This window comes from Balaenoptera ricei, chromosome 10 (assembly GCF_028023285.1).
Source record: "Balaenoptera ricei isolate mBalRic1 chromosome 10, mBalRic1.hap2, whole genome shotgun sequence".
Lineage (NCBI taxonomy): Eukaryota > Metazoa > Chordata > Mammalia > Artiodactyla > Balaenopteridae > Balaenoptera > Balaenoptera ricei.
In genome coordinates this window covers 58,020,651-58,041,156 of record NC_082648.1, presented here as the reverse complement: position 1 = coordinate 58,041,156, position 20,506 = coordinate 58,020,651, and the positions used below count along the sequence as shown (strand labels likewise).

General features: G+C 40.5%; 1 protein-coding gene across 2 annotated transcripts in view; it reads left to right on the top strand.

Annotated features, from left to right (window-relative positions):
- Positions 1–900: 900 nt before the first annotated feature.
- Positions 901–20,506, top strand: part of CPM (carboxypeptidase M) — a 93,775-nt gene continuing 74,169 nt past the window's right edge. Inside the window, exons 1-2 of one of the 2 annotated variants that reach the window (XM_059936449.1) lie at positions 901–918; positions 1,222–1,384. In XM_059936449.1, the coding sequence (XP_059792432.1) occupies positions 1,225–1,384 (160 nt within the window). In that variant the 5' untranslated portion in view covers positions 901–918; positions 1,222–1,224. Of the gene's footprint in view, positions 919–1,221; positions 1,385–20,506 lie in introns of those variants that run through there. The other variant, XM_059936451.1, reaches the window with a different exon arrangement.

Genomic DNA, 20,506 nt, shown 5'->3' with positions numbered 1-20,506 from the left:
AGGTAATGTGTGACAGGTGTGCGCGGTCTTTGCCCGTCCCACACACCCTCTGGGTTTCGGCGAAGTCCTTGTTATCTCTAGTGCAAACACAGATCACCCTATCCTTCCAGAAAGAAGCATTTTAGGTAGAGATAACTGAAACTGGCCTAGGCAGTGTTAGTGGCGGCAGCGTTGACTTTACAATGATGCCTCTGCTTCCTTCCTCCATGTGGTTTCCAGATTGCCAGTCTTCAATGTAACTCTGATTTAGTCAAATCTCATACACTATAAATATTTGTCGGAAAATTGCCTGGACTCCACACGACGGCATTTAAAACTTCTACACGCACGTTCTGAAATGCCACGCGACTGCAGAGCAGGGTTGGGCCGCCTGGCGCAGCTGGGAGCGCGGCCCTGGCGACTCGGGTCGGCGCCGAAGAGCAAAGGAGCCCGCGCGGGGCTGCGGGCGCCCGGGACTCGCGGCGCCTCGTGGGGCTCCAGGTGAGCCCGGGGCGCGGCGGCCCGCACCGCCCAACTCGAGAAGCCGTCCGAGCCTTTAGCGTCTCCAAACTCGCTGCAGCTGGAGACACCTCGTGCGCCTTTGGTGGAGCGCCCCGGACCCCTTCAGCGGACGGAGCCGTGGCCGAGGTGAGCGCACTGCCGACCTGGGGCGCCGGCAAAAACTGGGGCCGCGCGAGGTAACTCGGTTTCGGGAAGCTCTCAGCCGCCCCCCAGCACAGGCCGCCGCGACCGGGGACCTAGAAAGAGACAGAGGAGCCCAGACCGCCCGGCTCGGCCCCGCCCCGGAGTGCTCCTCGCGGCGCCTGAGTGGGCCGGAGAGACGTCAGTCAGGCGTCGGGGGTGGGACCCTGGCCGGGCTATTAATACCGGGTCCCGCCCGGTGGCAGCCGCCGGGCTGCGGTGAGCGCCTGGGCTGGGGTGAGGAGGGCTTCGCGCGGGGTCGGGCGCAGCTGCTGCAGCTGTCGGGCGGCGGAGAGCGGCGGAGACGTGGGGAGGAGGAGAGGGTGGGAGGCGGGATGCAGGGCACCAGGGGCTGCCCGTGCTCCGGGTGCGCAAACTCCCGAAGGTGTTGCTTCCAACTTTTACCTCCTTCGGAAGCTGGGAGTGTTAGTGCCGGAAGGTCTGAGACTAGACAGCGGAGCCGAAGCGAGTAACGTGCACACTCCCCATCACCCCCTTCCTCACCTGCTCAGCTTTATTATTGTTTTTATTCATCTCTAGAACATGGACTGCGCCCGCCTCTGGCTAGGGCTGTTGCTGCCTGTGGTAGCTGCGCTGGACTTCAGCTACCACCACCAGCCAGAGATGGAACGGTTCCTGAAGAGTATTACCCAAAACTACAGTTCTATCACTCACTTACACAGTATCGGGAAATCTGTGGAAGGTAGGGTCCGTCTCGTGTACTTTCGCAAACCCCTAGTCCTCGGTTTCATTCATTAAATATGCCTTAAGCCTCCTGTTCCCTCTCCGTGAAGCGACTCAGAGGGGCTCGAGCGGATCCGTCCCTGACTTGCGTGTTGGTTGTTTCTGCTTTTGTGTGTTGTGTTGCTTTTTGTCAGGGGAGTAGTAAGACCTGAATTTTACTAAACGTCTCCGCTGTCACTCGGTGTCGAGTGCTTTGCGTTAATGGCGTTCTGTTTTGGGATCTTGCAGACATTGATTTCCTGGGATGAGTACTTTAGGTTTTAGTTTTCTACATGAACTTCTGCCGAGGAGGTCTGTTTACCCATCTCAGGTTTGTTTCCGTTTTTGATGGCTTCTTTAAACATGACTCGGACTGTTAGGATCGTGTCTTCAAGTCTCTTTTAAACTAAAATAGGGCAGTTCTGTTGGTGAGATTTCAATGTCACGTATAATTAGCCCTATGGCTTAAAGTTATGCAAAAAAGTGGCTCTGGTACTGCTTAAAAGGCTATTTTAAAAGGTATCCATTTGAATGAGACAATTGCTGGATAATAAGTGTACCATAGCAGTGATTGGTATTGCTCTTAGTATTTTCGCGTTCATTATTTAATTACTTTATTGTTTTAATTTAAAAACCATATATTAAGTATAAATATACAACTATATATTAAGTAATTCTAATTTTAGTAGATAGGAAAATTGAATCATAGTGAAATTAAGTATTTTGCCCAAGAACACTCAGATCTTGAGTGAGTTTTATAACCAGGATTGGCACTCAGATCATTCTACTTTAAGGCTTAGCCATTTTGGGACAAGGCAAATAATTTTACCAGATATTATTATTTCTCAACCTTTTATTATATTGGTACCTCCCCAAAGAGATTAGCAAATAACTTAATGTTTAAATTATAAGTTTTGTCAAGTGTATGTAATTTGGATGTCAGCTCTTTATAAGGTGTATTTCAACCCCATGTGAATTTTAGCTCTGAGTTTTTCAACCAATTTGTGAGTCTCTTAATTACCATATTCTTAAGTAATCGTTTTCCAAAAAATTGAGGCCATGGTTTTTATATTTTAAAAGTATTACATAAATTTGCTTATGTGCAATGCAACATAAAAATCCTTGGCTTATGTAATGGCATTTTTGTTTTTAAACAACATTGCCAAGGAGTTGGTGCCAGAATTACTCTATATTGCTCTATCATCCAAACTTATAGAGGTTGGATGTATGAGAAAGCATATCTTGAATCAGCATATGTATTCAGCCTTTTGAAATCATTTTCCCCTAGGGCTAGAGAAGAGCAATTTTAAAAGATCTAAGAATACTAATTATATTAATAAAGGAAATATAGAACACAGCTAACTTGAGTTATTGTTCAGTCATTTAACCCACAAGGTGATGCCAATGTTGTTAATTTTAAGTACTAAATGATTTGGTTTTTATTTTCTTCAAGCACAAAGTGCTTGTGACTGGGGACTCTCAATGTCAACCAGCTATTTTGATCTACCCTGCGTGCTATCAGACCACGCTAATAATGAAAGGCAGCAGGCTTAATTGTTTTTACCTTGTGTGCACTATTGTGGTTAAAGGACTGAGGAATTACCATGTAAAAAATAAAATCTGACACTAGTTTAGGTCAAATATTTGTATTGAGTATGTTCTGAATAATTACTCCGATTAAGAAAAATCCCAAATCTGCTATTAGGTTCTGAGTAGTAGGTTAAACTGCACGCTAGTAACTGGAAGTCGGTTGCCAAGGATATTTGTTGGTACTCTTTTCACTAGATGCACAGTTTTTCCTGGCCATCCTGCCCTCTGATGTAAGATAAGTTTGCTTAGCAAACAAGACTTACCATATGTGTTATTTATTTTTCTTTGTTATTGTGAATGTGGGCAACATACCTAGAAGGGAAAGTAATAGTCCTACCTCGCCAAATACATTTTTAGTTTTTGTAAATGCATATCACGTGTATTTTCATTACTGTAATCAGGGGTTCTCTTCTGCTTTTTTTCCCCCAGTTCACATTATTTCATTACGTATTTCCATGAATTGAAAGGTCTGCAGGTGTGAATTGATTGCTATATAGTATTTTATCCTCGATTATGTGAATTTCTTAGTCATTCACCTCTTTGCAGCATCTGTATAGTTTCTGGTGGCCTCTGTTATAAACAGTGATGCTAAAAAAAACCATTGATACATGTCATGATTAATGGCCTTCTATTATAATTGATTTTTTTCCAGTTTTTAATTTTGAAATGTTTGAAACCTACGCAAAAGCTGAGTACATATATACACTTCACCTAGATTCAGCCACTGTAGACAGATCATATTTCAGTTGAGCGTTCTAGAGGAAATCCCACTACCTAATATCAGAGTAAAGAAAATCTTAGGTAAAACAACAGAGGCAACTAAAAAACAAAAAGAACAGACAGCTGAATTGAGAAAAATCAGAAAATGTACAATGTTCATTGATTCATTCCTTCATTCAGTTAAGGGAGCACCTCTCCTTTTTTTTTTTTTTTTTTAATTACTCCTAAGCCCCTTTGTCTAGCATGTTCCTGGCACGTATTCAGTGATTTTTTTTCTGTTTGTTTAGTGGCTTGACTATTTGCTGAGGGAAAGCCATGTGAAGCAAGCAAAAATTGTGCCATTTGTGCCCTGCTATCAGGTAGCCCCCTTTAAAATACAAATGTATTTATTACAGATTCCCCAGCTATTCTCTCCACATCCCCCCAAATTAGTTCTAGGACCACTTTAAATGAGATTTCCAAATCTCTTTTCTAAGAATCTTGTCTTTCCTCCTGCTAAGTCTAACCTTGATCTGAATAAGGAAGGTTGCAAAGGGCAAGGGTTAGATAATAAAATCTGTTATAAAGTGCTGTCCATGTATTCGGTGTTGTAATACATTATTTCAATCTCAACAACTCAAAGTAGGCCTTATACTCATTTACAGAAAGGATCCAATGAGGCACAGAGAAGTTAATTAACTTGCTGAAGATCACACAGCTGATCAGTGTTAGAGGGAGGCTTCAAACTCAGATCCACCTTCTCTGAAGCACATCTCTTTCTCATTAAGGAAGCGGTTTGACACAGGTGTGGCTGGTCACATGAAGATTGAGGTAGTTACTGGAGGGTTTCAGAGTCATGTTTTGGGCACATTGGATCTGAAAGTAAAGCTTCTACCAAGGATTCAACACAGTAACCAGTAGCCACTTGTTTACTGAGCAGCTGAAATGTGACTAGACCAAATTAAGTTGTGCTAAAAGTGACTTTGAAGATTTCATACAAAAAAGTAAAATAGTCCATTAATATTTTTATATTGATTCCATGTTGAAGTAATATTTTAGATATAAAGGCTAAATAAGAAATATTTTTTTTAAAACTTCACCTGTTTCTTTTTACTTTTGTTAATATGGTTGTGGTTTCTAAAACATTTTAAATTACATGTATGACTTGCATTGTATTTTGATTGGGCTGTGCTGATCTAGACAGAAATTTGTTATTAGCAATTTTCTTTTTCTGAGTACAAAAGGAACTCAAGTTCATTCAGAAAATTGGGAAGATACAACAAAGCACCAAGGAGAAAATTAAAATCTCACCACCCAAAGGAAACACTTAGTAGACCTGAAAGACTATATGCCCTGTTTTGTGCCTTTCTCCCCTCCCACTGAGCCAAATATCTTGCTTGCCCCTGCAAACACGTTATTTCTAAAACCTGAGTTTTAATGCCTGCTTTGTGTTCTATCAATGGATATACTATTGTTTTTTTAACTTACACCCCACTGACAAACATTTAGTTTGTTTCTAAATTTTCCTGTTATAAAAAAAAAAAAAAAAAAAAAGTGCCATAGTGGACATCTTTGTAGCTAAGACAGCAAAAGTTGTCAGAGCGCACACAGGCTTTGGAACTACAAGGCCCAAGTTCAAATTCTAGATCCTCTATGTTGTAGCAGTGTGACACTCAGTGGTTAGAGTAATTCCTGGCACATAATAAGTACTACATAAGAGTTGCTGTTAAGGATACATTACCTGCTATTGGGGATACATTTCCAAAAAGGAAATTACCAGGTCTTAAAGCAGTTCTATGTATTTGATACGTGTAACCAAATTGATTTCCAAAAGGAGTATCGATTGATAATCTCAAGAAATGTATGCTTACCTCTTCTCTTATACCAGTCATAAATCAGGCATTCCTGGTTTGAAAGATTACTGTAGTATTTGTCAAAGGGTACGAAGTTTTGGTCATACAGGATGAATATGTCCTAGAGATCTATTGCACAGCAGAGTGCTTATAATTAACAATATTGTTTACTTTAAAATTTGCTATGAGGGTAGATGTTATGCTAAGTGTTACAGTGATGATGATGATGAAAGATTACTGTAGCATAAAGTTTTCATTGTTGTGTTTAAAGTATAAAGGAGAATTTATTTCTCCTGCGTTTTCCCCCAAGAATTCTCACCTTCACACATGCATTCAACAAATATTTATTGAATTCCTCTGCCAGGAGTCGTCATAACATCACAGATACTCAAAAATCTCGCTAGAATTGGCTTAGACTCCTGCCCCAAAGAGACATGTACTGTGCTCATGAACACAGACCTCTCATTGCCTACTCCCCTTGCCTGGGTAGATTCTGGCTGGCGATTTACACTCTGAAAAGGACGCCTGATACAAGATTTTGCCACAGCATTCGATTTTCTGTCACCCTGTTCATTTCTCAAGTGTGATCGGCAAGCCGGTTTGCTTGAGATCCTGTATAAAATGCTTTCTGTGATGTAAATATTGACATATTGAGGACTAAATATCAAGACAGCCACTAAAATCTGGGAATTTCAGCTGTAATATACATACTTGTGATTTAAAGTTACATTGGGGTAGCAAGCCTTTCCCCTTCTTTAACTTGAAATGTAAAGTCCTTTTCTGAAACACCTTAGGAACATCAGCCTTGTTTTATAACCATTAAGTTTCTTAAAGACACTGCCTTTTTTTCTTACAAGGAAATGACTTAGATTTCCACTGTATTTGTGGTATGAGATTTTAAGAGGAAGAGACAGAATATCCAAAAAGTAACACAGATGTTACTCTGCTTCTTATATCTAGGAACCATTTTTGTTCCAGATCTCAAAAATATCCAACCACCAATACTCTAGGGGCATTTGAAAGTTAAAAAAATAATAATTGCAGCCAACATTAAGTGAATTTTACTCTTTGCCTGGCACTTTACATATACCCCTTAATCACTCTAACAATGGTATGAAATACCATTATTATCCCCCAATTTACATGTGAAGAATTGAGATTGAATGAATCATCCACAGTTAGTAAATGACAGCGGGGTGATTGGAACCAAAGTCTGTCTTGTGCCAAATAGTGGACCCTTGAAGCTCTTTGCTGTAGAGAAAAGTTTCTCCAGTTACCTTTTTCTCTGTTCTTGTCCCTTTTCCCCTCCCCCATACATCCTGCTCCTCCCCTTGCCCCGACTGCTGTGATTCTGCAGAAGTTGAGGAGCGTCCTCCAACATCCAAGAACAGGCCTGTGTTAAATGTATTTTATGTGTGGAGTGATAGGCTATGGAATCCTAGACCTCTTTTCAGTATTTACAGTTTCATCCAAAGCAGTGTGAATTCCATATTTTGGTGTAGACTTAATTTTTTTTCTATATACCAAAACTGTTCGGTTATGAGGCAAAAGGAGAACACTGAGATTCTGGTTTGCACACTTTCGGGACACCCACCCACCAAAATGCTGTCTCCTGAGCTGAGAACAGTGGTTCTCATTAAGAGTAGTACTGCCCCCTAGGGGGAATTTTGGAAGTTGAGGGGAGGTTTAGGCCATAACTTTTAAGTCTTCGGAGGGGGGACCTCGCTGATGCATCCTCCTGATCTTGTTAGCAACACACAGAATAGTCGTGCCTAGTGAAAAATCATCCTCCACGTTTTCTAATGTCTTCCATAGGTGCAAGACCAGCTTACAATTATCTGAGCCTAAAACCAATTCCGATTTATGTACAAACACAAAATACTTTTTCCCCACAATTTTAATATGTACCAAACTTTCCAGGAATGTACCTGTAGGTAAATTGAGGGAAAATTCAATTATATTTTTCTCTGAACTTGATTCCGAGATATTTCACGTTCTTAAAATCCTGGCATCAGTGACCACACAGCTGCATCAGTCTGCGTTTGTAATAAATGCCTTCACCGTGAATCTCAAGAATTGATATAAGCAGCTTTTTCTTATTATAAGTTGCTTTCTTTTTATGTAAAGTTTGAACATTTTATCAATCTTTCTGAAATTATGTATGCAAATATTATTTTCTGTGGATTTCATGCCAGCATGGTGAAGGAGGAGCTGCAAAACCTTGGATGTGAAAAAAGAGGCGTCAACTGATAGGGTTAGGGACTGTTGGTCTAAAACCACAGATGCAGAGAGCTGATAAAACCCACTTCAGATTTATGTAGCCAACATCCAGAAGGTGTTTGGTTTCCGTTCTTAATCAAAACACGAGTGCCTAGAGGTAACACTGCGGTGACGGTGATGAATAGTATCTAGAGTTGAGAGATAACTGCCATTCGCCCTGTTTCCTTCCTTTGGTTTGTGAATTTAGAATGCCCCTTTCTCGAAGAGTGCAAAGTCAGAAAGTAAGACAAGAAGAATCTTAAAGTAAAAAAAAAATGTTTTTTATTGAAATATAATTGATTTACAATGTTGTTAGTTTCAGGTGTACAGCAGAGTGATTCAGTTATATATAGATTTCTTTTGCAGATCCTTTTCCCTTAGAGTTTATTACCCAAAAAAAGGTAAAATTTTGAAGATTATATCAAATACCAACATGCATTTGGGTTAGGGGAAGAAGATTAAATCGGAACTTCCTATCTAGTGATTGAAAAGAATTGGTATTCTTCCTAGCTCCGTAGCCATTCAATGTAATATGGGGTAGTGGTTTGCTGAGAGGTTAGGAAATCCTAATTTGAGTTTGTGTGCAAATAAACAGACATAAAATAAATAAAACAGACATAAGTTGCACGTTAAAAATGTTTTCTCAACCCTGTTTTACAAGGACTGCTACATGTCAGATGTTTAAAAAGTGTACATTTTCTGGTCTGTGACCCTTCATGTACATAGCTTTGTCAAAAGCTCAGCTGGAGGTTTACTCTCCTTGGCATCACAAAATGCCGCCAACTTCAAACAAGTTGCCTTCAAACTGGCTTCACAGACATATCCCGAACTTCGTCAGAGCTGAAGATAGCAGCCTTCATGGTGGGGTATAAAGGCATTCATGACAGGGTAAACCCTTCAAATATGCAAGCACTGTCGCAGAGTCTAGAAGAAGAAAGCAAACCCTCCGTTTGTATAAACAAAGAACTTTCAGTTAGTTGTTTACTCAGTTTTTAAAATTTCTCTGATAGGAATCTCTCTGAGGAAACTAGAACCACACTTAAGGAGCACAGCCAAAGTCACCTGAACTGACAGTTATCCAAATACATAACTCAGCCTCCTTTCTGACAAAGTGCACGGGTATACTGTGAATACAGTCAGGTGAAATGGAGCACAACGTCACATTTTTAGAGCAGGAATGGATGTTAGAGACCACTTGATCATTTATTCAGTTGATTGAGGCTTGGTTCAAAATGTCACCTCCTCCTGGAAGCCTTTTTCTAGTCACGTGGGCAGAGTTAGAATCTCCTTGCGCCCCTCTTCCAGAGCATCTTCCAGAAGCTCTGTCTATGTTGTACCTGGAGGGCAGGGACCAGGCTTCATTCGTCTTCATATCTTAGGCCCAGTTATGTGCTGATTATATGTGACAGGCACAGTGAGGGTCACAGCTGAAGAGTTTTTCCATGCATAGTAAAGGAAACATTAATGTAAATATGCTTTTATACACTTTTATACAGTATAGTATATAGTATGCTATTATGTATAAGTATATAGGATGTATATTTTTATATATATACTTTTATATACATTTATACAGTTACACATACTATATGTAACTTTATATATGCAACGTTATATAGTTATACATATGTTGTATGTAGTAAATACTTCAGTTTCTCAGGAAAATGAAATAGTTTTAGCAAAAACAGGTTATACTGCAAGAAAACAATGTTATGGGAAGTAGCATGATACCTTGGAGAAGTAGTATAGGAGGACCTCATTGTGACATAGCTCACGCTGGTGCGTAGGAGGGCAACAGGGAGGTTAGTGGCCTTCAGACAGTCAAGGGCATAACTGAATCATTCACTGACACACCTAGAGGGGTTCTGGCTCCCTCAGCCCCCAAACACTAACCAAACATGTATTAAGAGAAGAGAGAGTAAATAGAGGAGACACACACACACACACACACACACACACACACACACACACACACAGACCCCCTCCATTAAGAAGGGGTTAAGTAAATATCCCTGGTTTTATTTGAACAGTGCAAAAATAGTTCAAGTGTCTATCTAGAGAATGTGAAAAAGCGAAAAGGACCATGTGATGAAGCCTCCCCCCTCCCCCCCCACCAGAAAAGTTAAGCAGACACTTGGAATCCCTCGATTTTTAAGGGTCTTTTTTCCCCTCCATACTCAGGAATGCTTTACAGGTTTAAGATGTTCAGGTTTTGGAAATACACAGGTAGACAGACTGAAGGTTGAAAGTATCTTAACTTTAATTTTTAGTCCCTGTTAAGTATCCATTCCCTTGCCCATTGTTGGTAACTCAGTCAAGCCCATCCATTAAAATTCTTTTAAAGGGGGCTGTTCACTCTTGTGAAAGTGTGGACACATGGGGAGAACAGATCATTTTAACATGGGGCAATTCCACAGGAGTTTTCCCATTATTTTAAAATTAGATTTATTACACCTTAGTAAACATACCAAATGCACGTGGGGTTAAATTTGAGATGCAGGTTCCTCAATTAAGGAACACATTTTATTTTTTTTCTATTGCTCTTAGAGACTGAGATGAATAATCTCTCTCTACTAGAGATAACCTAGAGATAAGCCTAGTGGGATTATCATTTGTTACCGGTAAGTTCCTTTCTATTTATGAAAAAACAGAAAGACAAATTGGGAAGTACCACATTCTAGCCTTACTAAACATGTAGCTGCGCCTGGGGATCTTGTGAGTTTTAATGACATATACTTCAAAATGCACAAAATGTGTCTTCAGTCTCAGCGGCACTCTAGCTTGCAGTGTAGGGGTGGGCAGAGAGTCCAGAGGCTTTGAGGTGGAAAGGATTGTGCTGTATTCCAAGAACAGAAATGAGGCCGGTGGTGCTGGGGCACAGTGAGCATGCAGAGAGTGGGACTGGGTAAAGCTGGAGAGGCGCGCAGGGGACAGTTCACAGAGTGCCTGGTATGCTAATTCAAACAGGGAGAGTTTGAATTCTGTTCTAAGAATAATGGGAAACCATTGAAGGGTTTTAATCAGAACGATGTCATCTGATGTAGGTTTGGAAAAATTATAACATTGGCTGCTGAATAGAGAAATTTTTTTTTTTAATAAATTTATTTATTTATTTATTTTTGGCTGTGTTGGGTCTTCGTTTCTATGCGAGGGCTTTCTCCAGTTGTGGCAAGCGGGGGCAACTCTTCATCGCGGTGCGCGGGCCTCTCACTATCGCGGCCTCTCTTGTTGGGAGCACAGGCTCCAGACGCGCAGGCTCAGTAGTTGTGGCTCACGGGCTTAGTTGCTCCGCGGCATGTGGGACCTTCCCAGACCAGGGCTCGAACCCGTGTCCCCTGCATTGGCAGGCAGATTCTCAACCACTGTACCACCAGGGACGCCCTGAATAGAGAATTAATTAGAAAGGGGCAAGTATAGAAGCAGGGAGACTAATCCAGTTGTAATAATCCAGGCAACTGTGGATGATGGTGATTTGGATGAAGATGCTGTATTAGAAATGGAGAGAAGTGGAGGGATTAGAGATTTACTTTGGAAATAAAACCAACAATACTTCCTTAATGGATTGGAAGGGGGTGGGCAGAGATCAGGGAAAAATGAAAGATCCAGGATGACCTGTAGGTTTTCAGCTTGGACAGCTGAGCACCTGAGGTATTATTTACCAAGATAGGAAATACTAGAAGAGGACAAGTTTGGGTTGAAATCAAGACCTCTGATTTAGACCATTTTTAAAAATTTGAAATCCTTAATAGACATCCGCTTGGAATGTCCAGTAGGCAGGTGTGTAGGTGGGGTTTGGAGGAAAGTTTTGGCTGTAGAAATAAGTTTGAGAGTCATCAACATGTAGATGGCATTGAAACCTATGGGATTATAAAATAATCTAACAAGATAGTAGAGATAAAAGAGGGCCAGAATAGAGCCAGAGGATACTGTTATATTTTGAGTCTGGTAGAGATAGAAGCCAAAAAAGGAGATGGAAAAAACAAATTCAACAAGGAAGTGGGAGAAAGATGAAGAGTGATATCACAGACATGAAGGAAGGGCAGCAGTTCAAAAAGGAGGCTGTCTCCGGGTCCCATGACCACCCACTAGTGAATTGCTGGAAGGACTCGTGACTCAACAAAGTCATACTCGCAGCCAAGATTTATGAAGCAAAGGACACAGTGCAGGCACAGCAGAATAATGATACATGTAGGCAAAGACTAGAGAAGTCAGCATGGGCTTGCCTGTTCTCCCTCGGTGAGGATCCCACAGATGCAGTGCTTCTCTCCAGCTGTGCACTCAGGGAAGCCCACTCGAGTCTTGGAGGCCCTGAGTTCTTCACAGGAGCTGGTCACATGACGATTGTGACCCACAGGGTGCAGATCCACACTAGGTCCCAGGTGCCCATCATGAATCTTCATGTTTACTTTAAACAACGCTTTCGGCCTGGTACACGCTGACCCTCTGCCTTGCATCGTTAATTAGTGAACACTGAAGGAGTTTAGTGCTCAGAGTTTGGTTAAGAGTCATTACAACGAGTGCAGGTGTTCCAGAGATAAGCAAGAAGTGAATAAAGCAGACCAGCTGTGTTAACTCTTTCCTCACTGAGGTCGTGGTCAACCATGTTGGATGCAGTTATAAGTGAAGACTGAGAGCCGTAAAGTTAACTGACAGATCCCAAAGTAGCCTTAGTTAAATCTATTTATCTCTAGACAGATTCATTCAATTTATGCAGCAAACATGTATCGAATGCCTAGTATAGTTTGTGGCGTGTGCTGGCCACAAACTATATATAAAAATATAGAGGTAAAGAAGTCACACGTGGTCCCTGTCCTGATGGAGCTGATGATCTGAGGGGTGAGTGGGAAGGAAGAGACATCCTAGTAAATGCAGATGAGATTCACCCTAGGGGAGTAGATGGCAGGGGACGGGAAGGACAGAAGTCAGCCAGGTGAAAGGGGGAAGTCAAGGCCATAAATAGCGTGTTCAAAGGCCTGGTGGTTAAGGAACATGTGGGCCTTGTGGAGCAAAAGAAGTTGAGTGTGGCTGGAGAGGAGAGCATGAGGGGACGAGAGGAGGCAAGACGGGCAGATGGTGGAAGGCCTTGCCCACCTTGTGAAAGACTTCTTGTTTCTTCCAAAGGGAATCACATCATCCTAGGGATTCCTGCCTGATAGGAAAGTGACAGCTTTGTTTTCTTGATTGGAAAATTCCTGATCATTTTACAATTCATTTAGCATTACAATAAAGATTCCCTTTAAGAAATAAGGTGAAACAGCCATGTCTGGAATAAGAAATCAGTGAGAAAATACAAACATGCCAGGGTGAATAAACGAGAGCACCAACAAAACGTAATAAGAAATCTGTAAAAAATAATAACAGTTCCTAAGAGCTGTCAGTGTGAAGAGTTCTGATTTAAATAGCATAATTGGATCAGATTATTCACTTAAACCTTAAAGATCACTTATCTTTATCATACAGCTTACCAGAAACATTTCAATGATGCATTGCACATAGTGTCTTTTTGCCCTCACAGAGCCCAGATCAGACAAAAAGAAATGATTTTTTTATCAGCCATTTTGGAGACAAATTCTGGTTATGCCAGACTTATACAGAAAGTGATAAATATTACTTAAATCTAGAATTCAAAGAGAAATGTCAGAGTACCTAGGAACAGACACTTAAAATTTTTTCCCAACAGTATTGAGATATAATATTGGCGTACGACATTGTGTAAGTTTAAAGTGTGTGACGTGATGATTTGATATCCCATGTATTGTAAAAGGATTACCATAAAAAGATTAGTTAACACATCCTTCTCCTCACACAATTACTATTTTGTTGTGGTGGTGGTGCAAACATTTAAGTCTAATCGTTCAGCAACTTTATATAATACCGTATTGTTATCTGTAGTCACTGTGCTGTATATTAAATCCTCAGAACTTAGAGCCGGCAGTTTGTACCCCTTGATCAACAGCTCCCTATTTCCCCTGCTCCCCAGTGCCTGGCAACCACCAATCCACTCTGTTTCTATGAGTTCAGCATTTTTAGATTCCACATATAAGTGAGATCATAGCTCTGTCTTAGTTCACCTAGCATAATGCCCTCATTTCCTCCATGCTGTCGCAAATGGCAGGATTTCCTTCTTTTTCACGGCTGAATAATATTCCACTGTATGTACATATCACATTTTCTTTAACCGTTCATCCATCTGCAGACATTTAGGTTGTTTCTATGTTTTGGCTATTGTGAATAATACTGCATTGAACATGGGGATGCAGATACCTCTTGGACATACTGATTTCATTTCCTTCAGATAAATACCCAGAAGTGGGATTGCTGGATCACATGGTAGTTACAGTTTTAATTTTTTTATAGTAGCTGTACCAATTTACATTCCTGCCAACAGTGCACAAAATAGAAACAGATTACCTTCTATTTTAAAACAATATTGGAATATTTTTATTATGAAGTACAGTTGACCCTTGAACAACATGAGCTTGAACTGCGCCGGTCCACTTACATGCAGATTTTTTTTCAATAGTAAATACAACCAAGCTACATGATCCGTGGTTAGTTGAATCCTCCACTGAGGATCTACAGATACCAAGGACCAGCTAAGTTATACACAGACTTTGACTGCTCAGAGGCTTGGCACTCCTGACCCCTCTCACTGTTTAAGGGTCAACTGTACAGCCACTTGAACTTTTCAGGTGATACGTAGCAGCACTGAGAGGGGACATAATCTTGGGCTCATTTTCTAGGTAAGCTATTGAATAGGAGCAGCGAGGATGGGAAAATGAAAGAAATGCAGCTGCTCTTTACTGAGTACCTGTCATGTGCCAGGCACCGTGCTAGGCCCTTTACAATCTTTCCTCACTTAAGCTATATGAAAACTTTAAGTTATTTACGTTCACGTTTTAGAGCTGAGAACAAAGAAACTTCATAGATGAAGAAATTGATGATCCAAAATTATGTCTTGGTAACTGATAAATTTGGGTTAGTAATCCAAATGTGTCTTTCAGTAATTCATTTACATATTCGTTCAACAACGATGTATTGCCCTGCTGTTGTCTACCAGAACCTGGGCAGGTGGATACAAAGAACCTGGACCTTTCTCTTTAGGAACTAGGGATGGGGACTTACACCCAATCACCTTAATGGGAAAAGCACTGTAACAGGGCCATGAAAGTTCAAAGGCCTGGCCTCCAGGGTGCTTGGGAAAGTCGAGAAAGCTTATCAGGGAAGCTGATAATTGGACAAAGCTTTGACTGTTCCCAGGCAGATAGGTGAGGGGGTAGGAATTCCCGGTAAAGTGAATGGGAAAACAGACTGGAGCTAAGAGGCAGGGTGAGATTTTGCTTCCAGCAGCAGCTGGGGCACTGAATGCTGCTCCTGTACGCGGTCAAGGATAAAGAGCTGACAGTGATTTCTAATGTGTCTTAGCATCTAGAGTATCTTAGTTTGTGCTCACTGGAAAATACAAAGTTTTAGAAGGATTTTGTCATTATGGGTTTGGTTTGGGTTTGGTTTTGTTTTTTTGTAAGCAGATTGTTCAAAGGACAGTGATAAATAGGGAAATATTTTGACTCACGTAAACTCTTCACTAAAACTGCATTCTTTGTAGCCCCCAAGGGACTATGGTTCCATAGGACATTCTGTTCTCTGTCCTTGGGAAAATATGTTTAAAGAGTAATAAAAGGGGGTATTTGACCATTAGTAATAAAGTTGTACACTTTATTAAATGCTTGTTATGTACTAACTACTTCCATGCCTTATTTTAAATCCTGCCATCAATCTGGGAATTAAGTAGTGTTATCCCTGTTTCACAGATGGGAAACTGAGGCTTGGGGAAAAGATGACTTGCCCAAGGCAACTTAACTGGTAAGGGGCAGAGCTGGGAACTCAAACCCAGGATTCAAAGTACCAGTTCTTCCAGTTTTCAAATGGTCTCTAGAACCTGGAGGCTTCCGTCAAGATGACTTGAGATACTTTAGTGAGTAAGGAGACAGTCAGCAGCTTGGGTCCCCCTTCCTTAAACCAGAGCAGCTTAGCTTTAACTTCTTACATTGGATCTTCACACAAGAATCTATTGGAATAAAGGTTCCATGACCCAGGGGCAGGTAACATGAAAACTACTGCACTGACTATGGAATCTTTGCAAGAATAGACTGAGGAAGTGCCATAAACAAGGCAATATGCCAGACTCTCTGGCGGGTGCTGAAGGGTATTAATTTCTGCCCTTTGGAATGTTCTTTTTTAGTGGGACATATATATGTGATGCTTTACAAAGGTTCAGAGCCCTCTGAAACTGATCAAAACAAGATTGTATCTGTTAGAAAACACTGAATATACTCTATCAAGCCAAATGCTAGGAGCTTGTATAAATAAGAGTATCTTGGCTGATCACCTATGTGTTGGATTAGACAAAAGATCTCACTCTTGAGCCTTCCCATGCCTACGTCCTTGCTGTACTCCGGGCAGACATAGTCTATCTAAATATCGCAGAATGCTCAGAAACACTCTGACCACCTCTACTGATTTGTCTGGGCCCAGGAGCTCTGTCCTGACAACTGAGATTTAGACTTATACAGACTCCACTGATGTACGAGGTGGTAGAGAGCAGAATCTGGCCATCAAGAACTTTGGATTTTCCAATGAGCACAGAGTAAGATACCTTAGATGCTAAGGCTGCAGGACCCCTGCCACCCGATGGGTAGGACAGAGTGTACTCAGCATCCTTGATGTCTGGGTGGAGAAGTTGCTGGTGTAGCATAGGGATGCTTGAGCTGCCCTGACCTGCCTAAACTCCTCCTGTGCCCGGGAACCAGAAGGTTGGGTCAGACAAGTAACTGTGTCATTCCTCACAACTGGGGTCCTACTTGCTAGAGGGGGAAAGCTTTCCCCTGTATGCTAGAGATGGAGATAGAAGTGAATTAAGGGAGGAAAACAAAAGTAACCTTTTACATGGGGTAAATTAACAGAATCCCAGCTGCTAAACACTGAGGTTTGCTCCATGAGCAGTCCAAAGCCTGTTTCCTCTGAAGGACATATTATGAGCTGATGTTAAAAGCACATGTGATCTAGTGAGAAACTGTTCAATTTTCAGGTGGAAACTCTTGGGAAATAGAGTAAGCTAATGAAACAGAATACTATTCAATATGAGAAGGTAACTCTCCAAGCATTTGAGTTTCAAAACACCTTAGGCTCATAGGAATCACAGTGTAATCTTAGAGTGACCAATGAGAAGTTTAATAATGTCCTCGCTTATATTCATTCTTTTTATAGCTGCCTTTAAAACAAGTTCTCATTTGGCTGTCATTTAAAAAATAGGTTTTAAAATTAGGTGGTAGGGTGAAATTTGAGTGTTTTATTGAAGCAATCTTAATATTTTATATCTTGGTAAGGAAGGGATGTTGATACCAGGTATTGAAACTGGAGAGCTATCAGAATAGGGGGAAATACCACATTTATGTCCACACCTGTAAATACACAGATATTTGCATTTAATAGTGCCTAAGAACACAGACTCTGTAGAGTACAGATTGCCTGGGTTCAAAGCCTGGTTATGCTATTCAGTAATTGTGATCTTGAATGAGTTTCTTACCCTCTGTGCCTATTTCTTCTTTTGTAACATGGAAGTAATAGTATCCATCTCATAGGATGACCAGAGGGTTAAATAAATTCATAGATGTTAAGCACTCAGGATGTGATTGACACATAATAAATGCTACAGAAGTATAAGCTACTATTGCTGTTATATAACTTGGGATATTTGGCAACTTGGATGAATGGCACTGACACATGCTTTGGTGTTTAAAACACTTGAAGCTACCCTTTATTGAGGGCATCTTTGGTGTCAGGCACAAGAGAGGCAGTATGCATGCATGCTTTGTCTCATTGAACCATCACAGCACCCTATAAGGTAAATACCAATTGACAGCTTTAGAGACTGACTTGTCAGCAGTTTAGTAACTTGCCCGGGGCTGCAAAACAAGTCGCTGGCGCATTCAGACCAGAGCTCCCAGACTATAGAGCTTGCCTCCGGCATATCTGTGGTTTTAGGCTGACCTCGTTCCCGCCAGCACACCTTGTGACCTGGCCCACACAAGTTCTAGCATCCGGGCTAGACCCTCCATTTTACAAAGCAGGGATATTAGTCCATTGGATTAAGTGAATTGCCAGCGGTCACCCTCTAGTTAGACTGAGAAGTTCAGATTAGGAAACCAGATCTAATATTAAGGCTGTGTCTCTCTATGTAGGGTCCAATTGCTTGTGGTATGTTTGACAAAAAAGACTCAGGATAAGTTGTCAGATACCAGGTAATGGATTCCATTGGGATCTAGCATATGCATGCTCAGATACTGGGTGACAGATCATCCTTTGCTTTAACTGGTTTTTATGTACTTGACAACTTAAATGAACATAGGAAAATGAGGAGTTTTTGTTTTTCCACTTTTGCATTTGCTTTGGAAAATCCCCTATCTCTTTGAGAGGTTTAAAATCACATTAACAGTAATGTAGTAATCTTAGGAAAAAACCCACCCATATTTCTCTTTATCACTCTTTATCTCTGGCCCTCAGCAGATGAGAGCTTTCTGTCCTATAGAGAAGCACATTTGCACAAAGTATGTATGAGGATGTAGATTTACAGCATTTATTTATAATAGTAAAAATGAAAATGATACAGTCATCTAATTGATGCCATTGAACTGTACACTTAAAATGGTTAAAATGACACATTTTATGTTATATTTTATCACAGTTTTTAAAAATTAATAATGTAATATACCAAAACTATTGAATTGTACACTTTAAGTGGGTGAATTGTGAATTGTGTAGTATGTGAATTACATCTCAATAAAGCTGTCCAAGAATAACCATACATTCATCAATAGGGAATTGACTAGGTTATGCTATACCCAGTCAATGAAACATTCCACAACCTTTATAAAAGAACAAGTTAGATTTTTCTTTTGACACGGGAAGATTTCAGAATATATGTGAAGGAAAAAAATTCATATCCAAACTTTTTTCTGTGCATTTACATAGAAAACATATGCACATGTCTACAGTTTTATGGGTATTGCTTAGCTAGTATTGTTATGCAGCTTGTCTTTTTCACTTATGTGTGTTGGGGGTTGGTACCTGTAGGCATACCTCATTGTTTTAAACTGCCCCATACTAGTCATGGTTTGAGTTTACCATAGCTTATTCACTCATTTCCATGTTGATGAGTATTTAGGTCATTTACAACTTGCAGTTTTCTCACACAATGCTGTGATTGATACCCTCAGTAATTTCCCGAGGTAAGCATTGCTAAGTCAAAAGGCACGTGCATTCTTGTACTTGGTAGATACTCGCAAATTGCCCTTCAGTAGGATGTATATTTACACTCCCAACACCACACGAGTGTGTACATTTCCCCACATCTTAACCAACGCTGAAATTTTTTTCCAATCCAATGTGTAAAATATGTCTCCATTTAAAATTGCATTTTCATGATTGAAACTTAGAATGAGCATGTTTTCACATTTTACTTCACATTAAATAAACATCAAGGTACTGCTCTAGATGCTGGAGACAGCAGTGAACCAACACAAATTCCTGCCCCGTGGAATTTACATTCAAAGTTCACTGGCCATTTTTATTTCCTCATGCCTTTTGCCTATTTTTCTACTTGCGTGTAGGCCTTCTTAGATATTCAGGATAGTCTTTGTTATATACGTGGCAAATATTTTCACCCATTCTGTGGCTTGTCTTTAAACGTTGTTTTCAACATCTTTTGCCTTACAGAAGTTTTAAATTTCTATGAGATCATATTCATCAATCTTTTTCTTTATGCTTTTATGTTTTATGTCTCATTTTAAAAGGCCTTCTTTACCCCCAAGGTCATAAATGTATCCTATACTTTTTTCAATATTTTTATAGTTATAGTTTTTACATCTAGCACCTGAATCCATCTGGAATCTATTTTAGTGAATGGACTGGTCTGTGGATGGATTTCACGTCCTACAGTATATATTTTTAAATGCTCAAATTTTTAAAAAGTATGTATGATTTTCGTAAGCAGCAAGAGTGATGACGATTTTGAAAGGATACTTAGGGAGTGGATGTCCAGAGGAGAAAAGGTAAAGTGGGAAAAGAAGCCTCTGGCCTGTGGAGTGGATTTGGGTCATAATGGATCCAGATGGGGACAGAGACAGAAAGAGAGGCCCTGGCTAACCTCGTGTCCTGGGAGCTACAGCAACTCAGGCAATACATGAAACATCTCAAATAAACAAAATGTCAACTTCAGAATACAAGAATGAGAAAACAAGCCAGAATGCATCAGAGATTAGATTCTCTGGTATTTCTAGTAGTAATATAATAGAATTTGTTAAGTCATCATCTGGGACAAAAATGAGTTTGGGATAATTCCCTATTTAAAAATAATCCAGCCCTGCATTAATGATGGACTTTATTCCCATTAGTTCTGGCTACCAGCGGTTAATAATAAGTGGCATATTGATGAACACTTTTTTAGATCTAAGAAAGCAAATGTTGTGTGGCAGAAATAAGGGTAACAAATGAATGAAACTCTGGTAGATAATTCTTTAAAGGGGGGTGGAGTGGGATCTAGTCTGGGCTAAGCCACTCAAAACCACCTCGGTACCCTTCTTCCTTTGGCATTAGATCTGTATGATCCTTTAGTGTCTGAGTGTTACGCTGATGTGTTAAGC